Source organism: Lepidochelys olivacea (genome assembly GCF_965140295.1).
Source record: "Lepidochelys olivacea isolate rLepOli2 genome assembly, chromosome: 3".
Lineage (NCBI taxonomy): Eukaryota > Metazoa > Chordata > Testudines > Cheloniidae > Lepidochelys > Lepidochelys olivacea.
In genome coordinates this window covers 17,794,506-17,812,506 of record NC_140413.1, presented here as the reverse complement: position 1 = coordinate 17,812,506, position 18,001 = coordinate 17,794,506, and the positions used below count along the sequence as shown (strand labels likewise).

General features: G+C 46.3%; 1 protein-coding gene across 1 annotated transcript in view; it reads left to right on the top strand.

Annotated features, from left to right (window-relative positions):
- The first annotated feature begins 759 nt into the window (after nucleotides 1-759).
- EVA1A (eva-1 homolog A, regulator of programmed cell death) overlaps nucleotides 760-18,001 on the top strand; it is a 312,143-nt gene continuing 294,901 nt past the window's right edge. Inside the window, exon 1 of the mRNA XM_084623447.1 lies at nucleotides 760-1,032. Coding sequence (XP_084479573.1) covers nucleotides 933-1,032 — 100 coding nt within the window. The 5' untranslated portion in view covers nucleotides 760-932. The remainder of the gene's footprint in view (nucleotides 1,033-18,001) is intronic.

Below are 18,001 nucleotides of genomic sequence, written 5' to 3'. Positions count from 1 at the left end.
GGGCTGTGTAGGTCACACGTTGCTGAAGTTAAGGCAGCTGAGATTGTTACTGTCTTGCATCTGAACCAGCAACTGTAGCCTGAACAAGGGAATATGTACCACCTAGAAACCACATCAACAGCTCCAGCGGTGCAAGAAGAGGAGGCTGCTGCTTTTGCCCTGAATGGCAGTTCTGTTGCATTTTCAGGGGCTGGGGAATAGTATGGAACTGATGGATTCTTTTGGAGGGGAGGAGTGCTCAGTGCCTCTGAAAATCAGGCTACTTACTTCGATGTATCAGTATGGATTTAAATGCTCCCAAGCTTGAAAACTCTTGCCATGGTTCTGTGTATGTGAGGGAGAGGATTTCAAACTATACAGTAAAATCAACTGGGTTTTTCCCAGAATCACATTGGGGACTTAATACAACATAAACCTCTCCGCTGCTCATCCTTGCCTAACAGGGCCTCATCCTCCCTGATTGAACTAACCTTGTTATCCCTAGCCTGATTCTTGCTTGCATATTTATACCTGCCTCTGGAAACTTCCACTACATGCATCTGAAGAAGTGGGTATTCACCCACAAAAGCTTGTGCTCCAATACGTCTGTTAGTCTATAAGGTGCCACAGGATTCTTTGCCGCTTTCACAGATCCAGACTAACACGGCTACCCCTCTGATACTGGAGTTTGAAGGGTGGTCTTTAGGACCCTGGGAATGCAGCCAAGGCCCAGGTAGGTCTGTCTCATTCGTCAGTTTCACTCACTCTGGGATCCATTCACTCACTCCCAGCGATGTGTGTTCAGTGAGTGCTTTTGCTTCCTGGCTGGTTGCTGTGATCATTCACAAGCCAGGGGACTAGTAGTGATCTCTCTGCAATGAGGAGTATCAGGCTGGGTGGAGAAAGAGATTTATTTTCTCTGGAAGAAAACAAGCAGTTGAGGATATTGAAGGATGAACTGCCCAGATGTGTCTCCCACTTCTACCTTTCTCTTAGGAGTAATGTGCTTGACAGCTCTCAGCAACTTTGCTAAGACTTCCTCAGACTTCTCAGGTAGGAGTGAAGCTCTAATCCTTTGAAGTGTATTGGTTATAAGTGAGAGTTTATAATAGATATTCTTCAAGAACAACCCAAGAAAAGTGGATCCAAATGGGTCTGAAATAGTTATAATGAGAGCAATTTTTAATTCTTTTAAAATATGATGAAGCAGATCTTCATTAATAGGATTTCAATTATTTAAACTTTCTTAGCAACCCCAGCTAAAATATTTCAGCAGAGATATTTCTGAATAACTTCAAGAAATGGGGGGGAAGGGAATTATGTAAACTTTCCTAAGTTTGTGGTGTTGGATGGAAATATGTATGTGTGAGAGGGTGGAAAAGAGTTAGATTACAGGGCTGGGAAGTTTCTGGACACAAGTTAAAACTAATACAGTAGGATCAGGATATTTTATTATGGACTAGATTCTGACATCTTTGCTCATGTTAAATAGTACCTTTAATCAGCAAATAGTTCATTGCAGTCCATAGGAATACTAAGAGTTAGATGCTACTAGCTGTAAGTAAATGGATTGGAATCTGACCCTATGTTTACTTGTACAATGCTCAAAAATTACTGGTACTCACTTCTAAAGACATCTTTATCAGTTTCACATTGTTTTCCACAGCATATATCATGAAACTTTCACAGTAGTTACATGTACTGCACTTTAAAGATGTGAAATGCTATATGTTTTATGACTATTATATACAGCTGTAATAGTCACATTAAAATTAGATTTCTGCTGCTCTTGTGGCTGTGAGATGTGTCAAAGCAACTCCAGCCTATAAAACAACAATGTAGATCTAATTTTGCATGAGATTAGGAGTAATCAGTCAGCTCATTAGTGATGGGGCAATATTGACTCCAGAATATCTGATCGAATTCTGAATGCACTTGTGTATTTCTTAGAGCTAAGAACAGTTCAGGATACTCTTTATAAAGAATGTTTTAAAATTTTTTAGTGGAGGAGAGCTGCCTATTCTAGTTTGTTGGTGGAAAAATGTCATTAGTAAGAACTGTCATCAGAAGATTTAGACTGAAGTACACAATTGCAGTTTCAATACATCACAACATTACAGCTTGGTTCTTGGGAGCCAATGCCTTTGCATGTTGCAGAGGGATTTGTGTTATAAAGGTGTTTATTGTGGAGTTTCAGTTGGGGACTAGAATATGGTGGGTTTAAGTCTTTACTTAAAGTGTATTGAAGGGGCTGACGTGCCTGCGATTCCGTCTCTTTTGGGGGCCGATCAATTCTGTGGCTGCCATTCAAAGCAGATCTGCCTGTGAATGGAAAGAGCTGAGGCACTTCCAATTTATAGTAGTTTTGTTCTCTTTAAAGTTTCTTTAGCACTGAGCTTTCTCTGTATCCATCATTGAAAGCAAGCTGGTGCAGAGTGGATGTGTGTGGGGTGGGCTACTTAGGAACAACTGTTGAAATTGCCTTTTATATTTCAGTTCCTGTGCAGAAAGTACTGATCCTACTAAAATATAGACACTTCACATCCCAGCCAGCCTTATTGGCAAGAGCATAATGATGTACATTGTGATCTTAAGGCACTAGCATAAATGTCAGTTGGGCCAGCAGTAAGGGTAGGCACAAAGTGAATGTTAGCAGCCCAACCAGAAAAAGAAAACCAATTCAATAGAGTGTGGGGATGCTGGCTTGGAAGGATGCTACCACTTTAAAAGCAGGTATAAGAAAGTCAGTGGTAGCAAAATCATGTCCTATGGGGTACCAATGAATTCAAAACTACAGCGCGCTCAATTAAAAAGGAGGGGATAGGTCAGTGGTCTAAGTATTAGCTTGGCAATACCTAGCTTTCTTTCAACCACAGATTCAAATCCCACCAAGGAAACTCTGTGCTTTGGCATTTCCATGAAGTCTAATGATTGTGGAAGTTTTCAGTGAGGTCCATGGCACCTGTTGTTGTCCTTGTCCAAAGTCTCCCTTCTCTTACCCACTTGCTGCGCTGCGGGTTGGTTGGATACTGCGTTGAAACGTTGATTGTGGGGCTTTTGTCACCAGTTTTCTCTCACTGTGGGCTATGGAACGGGGAACAAGTCTCACTCTAGGTATGTACAGAGCCTACCACTTTGTGGGTGCTACCATAATACTGATTTGTGCATTAAGTGTTTTGGTATCCTCGGAATGAAAGGTACTAGATAAAACTACAATATTCCTCCTAACAATACCTACCACTTACCTACCTTCCCAGCTGCAATGATTTTTACAGAGATAAATACTAATAACGCTTTTATCATATTGCCACAATCCTTGATGGGACAGCCCAGTTGACATATCACCAAAGTTTGGGACAAATGTGGTGCATCTCCGTAGAGGGACACTGGCTCAGAACGGTATAAAATGCTCATTCTTGCACAGTAAGAAAACATGCACAGGTGGACTCCCCATATCTGCTGCGGTTGCCCGTGAAGTATTATTAAGGCAAATCAGATATGTAGATTGTTTGTTTGTTTGCCACCATCCAGAATGGGGAATTATTGATTTCCTGGAAAGAGAAGCTAGACCCTCCTGCAAAGAGATCTGAATGTATGTTTGGTCTCTTGCTGTTTGACCACTGTGCTCTGCTCTCCTGGCCATGGCAACTCAGACCCCTCTCTGGTGGGGCTGTAAAGGGCTTCCCTGGGGCTTAGGAGGCAAAGGTCACTGGCAAAGCAGGACAGCCAGCTCCAGGTTCTTCCCTCCACCCAAGGTCCTTGTCTGAATTTCACCAGCTGTAGGGACAAGGGATCTGTCCCCGAGTGGAAGTCCAACATGGTCACAGTGTCTGTCCCCATGGGCTCAATGGCTTTTTATTCTCTCTGCATTATCTCCTGCTTGCAGCCATCACCCAGAGCCAGTGTTAGCCATTGGGGGCCCAAAACAGGAACATTTTCCACCCCTACCCCCCGCAATACTAAAACACACAAGTTCTTATAATAAAAAGCGAACAGGTGGTCCCCTTGAGCTGCTTGGGGCCTAAGTAATTGCTTACTCTGCTTATGCCAAGTACCGGCTCTGCCCTCGCCCTTTGAAAACCTGTGTTGTAGCCACCTTTGTCCTGGCTGGGTAGGGCTGAACTGGACTCACATTTGAGTCCATTAATGCTCCTTTATGATCCATCACTGTTACTGCCGAGCAGCAGGAGGGTGTGGCACACACCCTCCCTTTCCTACCAGGGGCTTCCATAGCAATTCCAACTGCTGTCCGTTTGGGGAAGGTGAGAGCAGGGCGGGGACTCAGATGCAGGTCTCCTTGTGTGTGTAGAGCAGCATCCCCCACGGGGAAAGCAGGCACTCACAAGGTAGTGCTGTTTCAAGGAAAAATGGTTATTGAGGATCCAAATCTGTAGTCCCTGCATAGGCAAAACACGCCATGGCAGAACTTGGTCTGCATTAGCACTGCAAGTATTACTGTAGGCCCTGACTAGAAGGGTTGGAACTAGAGGTGCTGGGGGTGCTGCTGCACCCTCTGACTTGAAGTGGTTTCCATTATATGCCGGGTTTACAGTTTGGTTCAATGGCTCTCAGCTCCCCCAATATAAAAATTGTTCCAGCACCCGACGGAGACCAAGGGCCCCATTGTGCTAGGAGCTGTACAGTGACAGATAGCGCCTGCCTAAAGAGAAATATAAATAGATAGACGATGGGAAGGGAAGCAGGGGCCCAGAGAGATTGAGCGACTTGCTCTAGGTCAGGGGTCAGCAACCTTTCAGGTGTGCCGAATTTTCATTTATTCACTCTAATTGAAGGTTTCGCGTGCCGGTAATACATTTTTACATTTTTAGAGGGTCTCTTTCTATAAGTCTATAATATATAACTAAACTATTGTATGTAAAGGAAATAAGACTTTTAAAAGGTTTAAGAAGCTTCATTTAAAATTAAATTAAAATGCAGAGCCCCCTGGACCAGCGGCCAGGACCCGGGCAGTGTGAATGCCACTGAAAATCAGCTTGCGTGCCGCCTTTGGCATGCGTGCCCTAGGTTGCCTACCCCTGCTCTAGGTCATGTGAGTACGTTGGTGGCAGAGCTGGAATAGAACACTGGTGTCTTGACCCTACCCTAGACCGTGCTGCCTCAGATTTCCACTGGAATCCTACTGCCAGAGCAGCTTGCATGTGTTTTTTTTTGTTTTTTTTTAAAAAAAGGGGGGGACGGACAAATTAAGCATGTGTCACGTTAGGGGCTCTTGTAATCTGAGATGTAAGAATAAAAATTCCTTTTATGTGAAGTATTTGAACTATGTGAAGAGTTTTGAAGGTTTTTGTTATAGTTCTTTAAGCAACTGGCGGTGTGTGTGTGGGAGGGTAACCAGGCATTCTGCAGCCACTTCTGCTAATAAGGCATGAGCCGCTGCCTTGACTGATCTGAGTGTTTGCAATAAATTGTGTGATTTGCTACATCATGCTTCTGTTCAGTGGAGCTAACGCTGAGGACCCTGTGGTTCTAGATGGTCATTAGGGAACCAAACTCTCCACGCTTTCGTGTTTGTGCATTGAAGCCTTCAGTGACAGTTGTGTCTCCATCCTCTTCCAGAAAGAAAAGAGCTATGAACAAATACCCAGGTATGCAGTAGCAAGAGTAGCTTTTCTTATCTGCACGTTGTATCCTCTCTAGTCGTCATATGTAATCCGAATACATTGCACTTCTGGAGCCCATCCCAGCTAAAGACCTCAAAGGGTTTTACAAACATTAATGAACGCTGGGAAGTAGAGGAGTATTATCCTCATTTAACAAATGGGGTCACTGAGACACAGATTTTGGGATCCAAAATCGCATCTGAAGTGTGTAGCAAAGCCAGGACTAGAATGCTGATCTTCTGGGTCTCTGAACATTAACCTCAAGACCCACAATGAATTTAAATTCAAAATTTAAACCCACAGGATTAATACACAGCCAGATAAAATCCCTGTTGATTCTTGCTATTCTAAAAACTTCTAATTTGTTTTAGACTTATAGGCTTTAAGGCCATAAGAGTTCACTGTGATTATCTAGTCTGACCTCTTACACATCGCAGGCCACAGAACCTCACCCACCCACTCCTGTAATAGACCCCCTAACCTCTGGCTGAGTTACTGAAGTCCTGATATCATGATTTCAAGACCTCAAGTTACAGAGAATCCACCATTTACTCTAGTTTAAACCTACAAGTGACCTGTGCTCCACGCTGCAGAGGAAGGTGAAACCCTCACAGGGTCTCTGCCATCGGTCTCTGGGATGTTAGATGGGGTTGGATCTGAGTTACTACAGAGAATTCTTTCCTGGGTATCTGGCTGGTGAATCTTGCCTATATGCTCAGGGTTCAGCTGATCGCCATATTTGGGATCGGGAAGGAATTTTCCTCCAGGGCAGATTGGAAGAGGCCCTGGGGGGTTTTCGCCTTCCTCTGTAGCATGGGGCATAGGTCACTTGCTGGAGAATTCTCTGCACCTTGAAGTCTTTAAACCATGATTTGAGGACTTAGGTGAGGTTTATCACAGGAGTGGGTGGGTGAGATTCTGTAGCCTGCGTTGTGCAGGAGGTCAGACTAGATGATCATAATGGTCCCTTCTGACCTTAATATCTATGAATCTGACCTGGGGAAAAATTCCTTCCTATCCCCAAATATGGCAATCAGTTGTACCCTGAGCATGTGAGCAAGACCCACCAGCCAGAACTGGGGAAAGAATTCATTCTAGTAACTCGGAGCCCTCCCCACCTAGTGCCCCATCTCCAGCTGTTGGAGATATTTGCTACTAGCAGTCCCAGATAGGCAATCTCATCATATCATCCCCTCCATAAACTTATCAAGCTCATCCATCTTCCACCCTTGCAGTGAGTTTTGCTGTCAAAACAAAACACGCTCTGCCCTTTGGACTTATGTGTAAGCTGACTTGCTGGACATTTACAGTAGCACTTGGAGGCACCCATTAGCAGTAGGGCCCCACTTTGCTGGGTGCTGTACAAATTCCTGCTGTGAATTCACCCAGAGGCTTAGGGAATGAGCTCACGATGTTCCAAATGAAATCCTATTAGTGTCAGTAGGATTTGTGAAGAGGAAAGTAACCTCTTCAGGGCCAAGTCCAGCACTAGTTCTAAGCCCTGATCCTTTCTGTGTGAACCTAGGTGCAGCCCCATTTAAGTCGATGTGGATCCACTCAAGAATAGCAGTTGGCCAGAGTGCAGCTCATTGCAGGTCCTAAATCAGTTGGGGGTGAGGGGCAGCCTTCAAGTCATCCTCACCTATGGATTTCCTAGTGTATCCTGCCATCTGTGTGTATCACTTGTGTCTGCACCCATCAGAGTGCCTCGTACCTTCTCCACACTGGGGATTTGCCCCGGCTTCAGCCATCCATGCAGCTGCACTGACAGAAGCCCCTAGTGCAGACAAATAGCAGCTTTGCTTGTGCTGACAGAGTTTGGAACTGGGGTAAGCTGAAGGGTGTAAATCATGCCTTCTCCTTGTTTACCCTGCCTGCTGGGGGTTATACCACTGCAGCTACAGAGGGGGCTGGAACTGGGAAGACTAGGCCTTAACGTGCAGGTTCCTTGGGGCATGCAGCGTTGCCAGTTCTGTGTACTGTCCTGCACCTCACTCACTTGTGGTGCTGGACAGATGAGAATGGGACTAAATGTGGTCCTTAGTGCTGACTTAAAATGCACCAGTTGAAAGCTTTGCCAAGAGATGCAGTCTATGTACCCCACTGGTGTGGGTATGTTACAGGTCCTCCACCAAGGACACTAGTCTGTTACAGCCCCCAGCTCCAGAGCTCTTTAGCTCAAACTATAGTAGCTGATGTTTTTAGCTTTGGAGGTCCCTGGTTCAACCCTGCTGTTGGCCATCACACCTATATCTGTCATAGCAGTTCTCTGGGGCAGGAACTTTCATTGATTATGGCTCTACAGCACCAAGTACAATGCGGCCCCAACCTGAGGCCCACACAATAGAAATGTTTGCTAATAACGCCTCGCCTGGATCCTGCGTGCTGGCTAACTGCTCTGCAGCTTTTGTGAACGTCCCTTGAAGAAATTTCCCTAGGTTTAAAGCTGCTAGCGTGCTTTTTGTTTAAGCAGGGCTGGCTTAAATTGTGAGCTGCCTTTGTCACTTACCTCCTAATTGGCTCGTTGTGTTTGTCTGAGCTGATGGGGGTAGGGGGCTAGCAGGGGTAGGAGAAGAGCCTCCTCTCCCTGCTCGCATTTAGTCAGCCCGTAATAATGGCAATTTGTTTGACAAGTCCATTCACCAAATTATCACAGAAATTGACAGGCTAACAGCTTCTGAATGGCATTTAAGTAGACTTAGATATTGGGTTTGGAGAAGTGAATGGGTTCAGTCAGGTCAGGGGGAGGTCCATTATCCAAGCGTGTTGAAAACTGGGCAGTGAACGGAAGCCGTGTGTTAATGCAAGGGAAAGGTAGACAGCGTTTTGTTCTCAATGGCTCTAACACAGCTGTGTAATTTGGGGAGGAGGGTTTGTACTCCTGGCCTTCACTACAATGGGCAAACAAACAACCTCAGACAAAACCAGCTAAGCCCCTTGCCTTCCTCCTTACCACCCCGCAGTGCTCTAACCTAGGTCTCTACAGGGGCTGAAGGACTTTTTCTCTTGAAACCCAGTTTGTCCCCTTCCACACCAAACCAGCCTCACTGAACTTCTGGTGTTGTGTGCCTTGTGTGGGCTTAACGGATTTTAAGGCTAGAAGGGAATATTTTGATCATCTGGTCTGACCTCCTGTATAGGATTCCACCCAGTGATTCCTGCATCAAACACATAACTTCTATTTGAGCTACAGGAGAGGGGCCATGCCGATTATGGTTTGTGCACTGATTTAATCTAAACCAATGTAACTAAATTGCTATAACACTCTCAGCATGAACACGTAAATTGGTCTGAGGGTCTGAAATCAGGTTAGCTTAAGTCTACGACAAACCCGCTTCAGATTGGAAGTAAAGGCATACTTTTTTGACAGTGAAGGTAATTAACCATTGGAACAGTTTACCAAGGGTTATGGTGGATGCTCCATTACTGACCATTTTAAAATCAAGATTGGGTATTTCTTCTAAAAGATCTGCCCTAGGAATTATTTTAGGGCAGTTCTGTGGCCTGTGTTATACAGGGAGTCAGACTAGATGATCATAATGATCCCTTCTGGCCTTAAAAATCTATGAATCAGCTAAACTGATCTGAAGCCACTCTTAAACTGAGATAAGAGTGACCATGCAGCCTTCTGCACTGGTTTATCTAAACCAGTTTAAAAATCACAACTTATCTTCAACTGGTGCAACTCTACTTGTAGACAAGGCTCTTGGTGTGAGTTAACAGTTGTCCAAAGGGTTTCAAATAGGAGGAAAGAGGGTGTATGTTCTGATGCAGGAAGTTATTTATATGGCATTGGTATATATCTCAAAAAAAAAATCATGGAACCAATCCATGTTCACCTAAGACTTCATGGTTGTTGCTATGCTGAGCATAAAGACTGTTTGGGAAATCATGGTGCCACAGGAGAAAACATTCCTTCTCCTGCTCCTAAAATGCAGACCCTTAACATGTGAGTGAAGGGAGAATTGTTGGTAGCAGTACATGGTCCAATACATAGTTGAGTGGTTCTCTTCCGTAGAAGTCAATGGTCAAAGTTGCTATTAATTTTTCTGTGGACAGTGCTCAGCGATGATTGTGAAGGGAGGCAGTATGAAACCCCAAGGGAGACAGAGGGGAAGATGCACGCTAGCCAATACACTGCAATACTCTATATACTTGTAAACAGAAGTTAAACTGAAATGTCGCCTCTTTGAGATGCCAGAAAAGTGACTGACTGCACATGGAGGCGTTATCTGTTTAAAATGTTGCTTTAATTTTTTTGCTGTTTAGAAATAGTCTGGGCTGTCGGAGACCTGGATTCAAATCCTGATTTGCCACAGATTTCGTATATGATTTTGGGCAAATCACTTAGTCTCTCTGTGCCTCAGTTTCTCATCATTACGATGAAGATAATAGCAGTGCCCTACTTCACAAGAGTGTATGAAGATAAATACAATAAAGATTGTGAGGCGCTCAGATACTGCAGTGATGAGGTTTGGAGGGTGGGGGGGAAGAGGGGCAAAATATAGACCAAAATAATAATAATGCAACAATTTCTCCAGAGCCTCTCTATAAATACCTGTGTCTGGGGCCACAGGCAGCGATCAAACTCTCAGAAGGGTTTGTGGAAGTGGACTTTCCCAGGAGAGAGGTCTGGCTATTTCAAGGACCAGAGTCAGGGGAGAAGAGGGGTGACTTTGCCACACCAAGGATGACTGAAAAGAAAAAGGAGATGAGGGGAACTCCTTCAGGGACCCAGGGAGTGGTTTGTTGTCAGTTTGGGGGATGGAGGCTTATAAAGTGGGACTGCGTAGTAATGGAATGTAGGTGGACTGTGACTATTGGAGACAGGCAAAAAAAGGGACTGCTAACCATTCCTGTAGGAGTGGGCAGGAGGCGGCAGCAGGATTGGACACTGCCTCAAGACGCTCACTGGACTCGAAGGGATTTGGTAAAGACCTGGTACCACTCAAGAAAGAGATTGTGAAGTCCTTGTTCATAGTTCTCTGAAAACATCCACTCAATGTGCAGCGGCAGTCAAAAAAGCAAACAGAATGTTGGAAATCATTAAGAAAGGGAGAGATAAGATAGAAAAGATCATATTGCCTCTATATAAATCCATGGTACGCCCACATCTTGTATACAGCGTGCAGATGTGGTCGCCCCACCCCAAAAAAGATATACTGGACTTTGGAAAAGGTTCAGAAAAGAGCAACAAAAATTATTAGGGGTATGGAACGGCTGCCGTATGTGGAGAGATTAATACGACTGGGACTTTTCAGCTTGAAAAATAGACAACTAAGGGGGGTTATGAGAGAGGTCTATAAAATCATGACTGGTGGAGAGAAAGTAAATAAGGAAGTGTTATTTACTCCTTCTCATAACACAAGAACTAGGGGCCACCAAATGAAAGAAATAGGCAGCAGGTTTAAAACAAACAAAAGGAAGTATTTCTTCATACAATGCACAGTCAACCTGTGGAACTCCTTGCCAGAGGATGTTGTGAACACCAAGACTATAACAGGGTTCAGAAAAGAGCTAGATAAATTCACGGAGGATAGGTCCATCAATGGCCATTAGCCAAGATGGGCAGGGATGGTGTCCCTAGCCTCAGGAGCTGGGAATGGGTGACAGGAGATGGATCACTTGATGATTACTTGTTCTGTTCATTCCTTTTGGAGCACCTGGCATTGGCCACTGTTGGAAGACAGGATACTGGGCTAGATGGACATTTGGTCTGACCCAGTATGGCCGTTCTTGTATTCTTATGAATGTTGCCAGGTAGAAGCTTAGAGTTGGAGTGCATAAATGGGAAAAGGAGACTCTACCCAGTGGCTGAGATTCCCCCTAGAGATGAAGGAGAAGTTCAAATGGGAGTGGGCCAGGTAATAGATAAGCTGCCTCATCCAGTCATGGTGGGAACTGACTGGAGTCCCTTCCCTTAAAAGGGGAAGATGGGTCCCAGGGTCCCCTGTGGCAAAAAGCAGTGGCAACAGGGAATGAGGAAAAGGGGCTTCAAACAGAAAAATCAGAAAACCCTAGACCAAGGAGCAAAAATAGGACCTCCCCAGGGAAAGGGAGAGGTAGCCCAGAACAAGATGTAGGGGAGAAGAGTACGCCTAGGTTGTTGATAGAAGTCTGACAGGGACCCTTACCACCAGAATGGTGGGAGGAACCCCAGCCCCAGTTCAAGACCAGAATCCCTACTTGAGGAGAAAAATGGGGAACAACAGCAGGCTCTGCCCCAAAGCAAAGGGGAAATAAGCTAGGTGAGTAGCCCATCAGGTTGCTCTTGGTGTGAAGACTTATGGGCAGAAACAGAACTACGGGGGTGTTCCCCACCCAAGAAATGCAACTTTTGTGGGTGGAAGTTGGATAACCACCCTGGGGGCAAGTCTGAACAAAAAGACTCCAGTGCGTTCCCCTAAGAAGGGAGTGTGTAGGGAAAGAGAAACCTGGACCTCAGGTGTGTGAGAATTCAGGCAGCTAGAACCTATTGGGAATCTGCCTGCCCACAGCCAAAGGCTCCTCACCTCAGCCTAAGGGGAGGAACTACCAGACCCAGAGTCCAACTAATTCCAGGGGACAACTAATGAGAAAACAGGGAAAGGAGTGAGGGTCAGAGAGTCAAAATCAGGGATTCAGAGGGGGATACCGAGTAGAGAGTCCCAGACAGCGTCCACTGCTCCTCGAAGGCATCTAGGGAACCAGCGGACACAGCCTTAGTGTATTCAAAGACGTATTTCCTAACTGTAGTGACAAAAGTAAATTGAGCCTGTGGGGCTTACTGGTTTGTGGTTTTGTGTCCCCCTCTGTACCTGATCCACAGATTGTCTGGGTCAGTGATTCTCAAACTTTTTTTTCTCGGAACACTTGAAAATCGCTGAGGGTCTCGGTGGATCACTTAATGATCTTTCCAAATGTTGTTTGTACCGTTAGCTGACCTATTGTAGGGTGCTTTGGATAAAAGCGCTATATAAAAAAACCTTAATAATAATAATAGTTTTTTGTTCTACGTTTAAAAGCACACAACTCATATTTTAATATCTGTAGTCTTATCTTTCTAATGCGATGGATGTGCCCTCTCTCCCCCTGCCGCTGCAGCCCCCGAGCTGGGGCTGGGAAGGAGGGGGGTCTCACCTCTGCCACAGCAGCCCCTGAGCTGGGGCTGGGAAGGAGGGGGGTCTGTCCCCGGCAGCTGCAGCCCTGGAGCTGGGGAAAGTCATCTTTTTCTCTGGCTGCCGCAGCCCTGCATGTCCCAAATTCTTCTCACCCCGCTGGCCCCACTCCCTTACTCCCCCCAGGTCACCACCTCACCTTACATGTGTGTCTTCTCCAGGTTCCAGGCACCTAATTAGGGGAGCCACGCAGACATGGCTCCCCTAATTAGGTGGTGGCCCTTCATTCTCTTGTGTGAAGGGCGCGCACCTTAGAGGGAACTATCCGCAGACCACCTGAATGAAGCTTACAGATCACAGTTTGAGAACCTCTGGTCTGGGTCTATGACAGAGCTGAGCTTGAGAAATTTGGCTCTTTATCTCAAGCTGCAGAGACTCATGCTTTTAGCTATGTGCCTGGTGTCAGCCATGCTGGGGCCATTGCACCAGCACAGCTATGAGAGCGTCAGCAGCATTCTGTTCCTCCTTGTGCATTGCGTAAGCGGGGGAATAGTCCCGCTATTGTGAGGAACTTTCTTGGCTTCTGCACTACCCCGGTGAAGTGGGCTAGCGAAAGGATCTGAGTCCTCGCTCCCACTTCCTTTATCCAGTGGCCTCCCTGCCCTTGAGGACTCCCCTTCCACTCTCCTGTCTGGCAGAGTCCTCGTAACCCCAACAAGGCTGGGCCCAGGATTCCTGGGGGACTCGACCCCCAACCCTGCTGTGGTCACCTAGGACAGGGGCTAGGGTGTCCCCACTCCGGGGTACGCTCTCTGCCCTGGGCACTTCTCTGACCCACTGACCATTACATAGAAATTAAAGCAAATGCAAGTTATTTAATCAACAATTTTAAAAAGAATAAGGAAAAATGGGAAAGGTTAAAGGAAACACATCACCCCGCTCTGTGGCAGGGAACATGACAGTGTCTCTGGAATGTCCGGGCAGTTCACAGTTTGTTCCTTGTAAGTCCCAGGCCTCCTGCTCAGGCCCTGGCTGTGCTGCAGGGATGCTGTGGGCTGGACACTTGCTCTGGTGGTGGCCACGCGCTCTCAGGCTCTAAGTGGTAGGACCCTTCTTCCCAGTGTCGCCCCCGCCTGTCGGGGTTACGATCCAAGCCTGGCCTCCAGAGCCTCCTGGCTGAGGCGTCTCCCTGTGCTGGGCCCGCTGCCCAGGGTCCCCCTCGCTCTCCCCAGCTGCTCACCGCACCCAGCTCCGGACTGCTCCAGCCCCAGCTGCACCACTCTGCCTCAGCACTGCTGCTGCTGCTGCTCTGCCTCCAGCTCCCTGGGCTGCTTCTCTGGCCCCTCTGCCTCTGGTTGCTGCAGCTCTGCTCCCAGGACAGGTCTGATCTGCTCCGCAGGCTGCTTCTGTGACTCTGCTCCCAGCACTGACCTGCTGCCTGGGTTGCTTTTCTGGCCCCTCTGGCTCTGATTGCTGCAGCTCGGCTCCCAGGGCAAGTCTGCTCTCTCTGGGCTGTGCCTCTGGCTTTGGGGCTGCAGCTTTGCTCCCAGGACAGGGTCTGCTCTCTCCGGGCTGCTTTTTTGGTCCCTCTGGATCTGGCAGAGCTCTGCTCCCCAGCTCAGCTTGGGCCCCTGCTTTCTCCTTAGCTCGGCCCCACTCTGTCTGACCCAGGCAAATCCAGCTCACAGGGAGGACGGGACCTCCCTGGCCTCCTGACGCTCTGATTAGCCTGCTTGCCCTGTCATTCAGGCTGACCTGGAGCATTGGCCTCTCCCCTTGTTCCTGGGGGCTGTCAGTCTCAGGGTCCTGATTCCCCATCAACCCTTCCCCCTTTTTAGTACTGGGAGCTAGCCAACCAAAACACCCCCACTGAAGGTTAGTAAGGGGGCAACAGTCCCCTTACAATTAGCAACAGAATTGTTTACTGCATTACAATCCAGTCTCACCTGTGCAAATTGAGAAGCTGCAATGTGGTTGCACAGGACTCAGTGAGGCCTGACTTAGCTTATGGAACTTTTTGTGTTGGTCTTGCGACCTGGAGGCAGAAGCACCTGATCCCTGCACTCGCACCACTGTTCAAACCTAGAGTACAACCCAGAGGTGATTCCGCCAAGTCATGTTTGGAGGCACGGGGAGAAACGTGAACTGTTGTTGCCCTTCCAGAGCCTGTTTTGTGACTAAATGGAGAACTTTAGACTCCAGAGCTCGGACCACATGCACTAGATTTGCACATGTAAATTAAAGTGGGGCGGGGCGAAGGGGCTGGTTAGCGTATAATATCTGAATTTGAACTGAAAGGCTCTACATGCCAAGACCTGAGTTGGGGCTGACATGTTTGTCTCCCCAGCTACAGCTGATGACATCCCCGACACCTAAAGCAGTGTAAGGAATGCAGCTCCTTGCACTACTTTAGGCATGGTGGATGTTGTCAGCTGTAACAGAAGAAACCCTGAGGGTCCGAACTCACGTGCAATGAGTGGTAGAGTTTAAATAGACTGTACATACATATTTCTCTACTGAATAGAACCGGGCTGCTGACAAAAGTGTGCTTTAGAAGAGGGAAACATTTCTCTTTTTGAAAAAGTCTGCTTGGTTATTTTTAACTGCATAGATAAGAAGGTGTCAAGAGAGCCAATTTGCAACTGCTCCCATTTCACACACAGTCTGTTGCAGGAAAATGATGCTACAGTAAGTTTCCTGCCCTTTGTATTGTGCTAAAGGTGCAGATGCCAATGAATTAATGAAAAAATGTTTATGCAATTACTCAAATGACAGGGTCTGGTAAACTTTAGCTCCAGATGAAAGACTTGTGAAAGCAGGTTTCATACAATCTACATCCAACAGAACTTCAGTGAATTAAAAAGAATCCTACAGAAACAGTTTGAAACAACCAAAAATCCCTCTGAGCTGGCATCCTCCTGCAGTGTTTGCAACCCAAACATGGCAATGTTTCATTAATGCAGGAGAGTCTGCAAGTGAAATTGACTAGAAAGTGACTGTAAACAAAAGTGAAACTATCTCTTTTCATTGTTCATATACAATGCAAAAAATAAACAAGTATAAATAGTTGAAAAGTAAACTTGGGTTTATAAATTCATTTTGAAAAGAGGGCACTACGTTTCAGAGGAAAAAATATGGACCATAATTTTCAAACTTGGTTGTCTAAAGTTAGACGCTTAAATACATATGTAGGTACTTTAATAAATTTTGCCTGATTGTAATGGGGTGTTCAGAGTTCAAAATCAGGCCATTTTTTAATGTAGGTGCTTAAACAGTGATTTAGGTGCCCATCATTAGGCAACCAAGTCTGAAAAATTTGGCCATGGTTTCTAACATCATTGTCATTCCCTCTTGCCTAGATTTATGAGAACTTCTCCAGCTCCATCCATTCTGTGGTGTATTAAAGTGTGTGTATGCATATAGGAAGTGATCCAATGCCTGCAGGACCCATGTGTCAAAGGAAGTGGGATGAGACTTATAATTTACACAATATTGCTCATGTACTGATCATCACTAGTTCCAATAGGCCTAACTCCTAATTTTAGCTTTCATTAATGAAGAACCATGGTTGGTTGTGACTCACAACTTGTGAGCTGAGCCCCATTCCATATGGACAAGCAGGGCCAAATTCTGCAGTGACTTATGCTGGTGCAGAAACTCCATTGACTTTCCTGGTGTTTTGCAGGGTATGAATAAGCTTTGAATTAGGTTCCAATTCCTCCTCTTGCTGATGAAATTTGATCGAGAAGTAACCATTCTGCATTGTTCTAAGTTTTCTTGAAAGAAAAGTTTGAGATTTAAACTCCCCTGCCCCCACTCTTTAGCTGCTGCTTCTGCCTCAGGAAAGACTGTGTGCTGTCTCTCCGTTCTGATTCAGATGTCGGACTGATCTGAGCATGCCTGTTTCAGCTCATTGAGTGAGAATGAGCTCACATTCATAGTAATTAAAGTCTGTACTTCTGCTCTTCCAGCAGGTGCTTAATGCTTGGATGCATTAGACCTAAGGCGTGTTTCTTCATGTCAGGGAGATACTGCTCTGGGTTGGCAGCTCTGGGTCATTTACACAATAAAATTATAAGTAGGACAGGGCACCTCAAATGCAGCTACTACCCATAAATGCAGCCAGTGGGTGCCCTCTTCTTTGGCACAGGATGTGGACCACACAGACTACAAGTGGAATCCTTTAATGCCCCATTTTGACTCTAGTGTTGATCAAGATGGAATGTTGTAACCTGGCACCTGTAATCTGTTGCATTCACTGTATGCTGCTAAACTCTGGGCAGTCCTGATTTAGGAGTACCCTTAAAATACTGGATGCACATGTGGCATGGCAGAAAACATTGGAGTAGGTGGGGTAGAGCGTTGGTCTTCAATACGTGCCCTTCAAAAACTATCGTGCTCTGCTATGAATGGTAAAGTTGCAGAGGGAGGGGAGCAGATCAGTCTTGGACAAACTGGATTCTGACCAAAGTGTGAGGAAAGATTTGAAAATGGCTCGTCTCATTACACTGTGCTGCATGTTGCATTTAGTGAGCTGTCGCTCACGAAATCTTATGCTCAAATAAATTGGTTAGTCTCTAAGGTGCCACAAGTCCTCCTTTTCTTTTTGCGGATACAGACTAACACGGCTGCTACTCTGAAACCTGTGTTTAGAGTAGACACTGAACCTGGTTAAAAGGGCAATTGCAGCTAATACCAGCAGAAGGCCTGGGCAGCTGCTTAGTACAGAGTCTCATGTCTCCTCATGTGTGGATGCTGAGAGTCAGTGGAGCAGGGGCTGGCTCCTATGTCTCCCACACCCTGGGTGAGTGCGCTAACCAGCAGGCCACAGAGTCATTCTCCAGCTCATGTGTGTTTTTCTCTGGCCCAAAGAATTTTTAATTTATCCCCAGTGACATGGCTTCAACAGAAGTGACTGAGTGAACCCCACACCAGACTATCCCATTGCCCAGTGGTTTGGGCATGCAGCCGCAAGGTGACAGATCCCTGTTCCAATCCTTGCTCAGGCAGAGGGAGAGCTTGATCTGGGGGTTTCCCACATTCCAGGTGCTTACCCAAACCCCTAGGCTAAAAGTTAGGAGGGAGCTCCTCCATTTTGTATGAACTCTCCTGTGTGGCCCAATCTGGTAGGCAAGCTCTGAGCACTTTTACTGGATTGGGCCCTCCAGACGAGTTAGGCAGCGGGACACCTATTTTCCCCAGTTTGTGCATTGCCCTGGGGCGTAGGTGTCTGGATGCCTAGAGAGGGGCAGCAGTGCACATGTACACGACAGGCGCTGACTTTTCAAACTGCCAAGGGGTGCT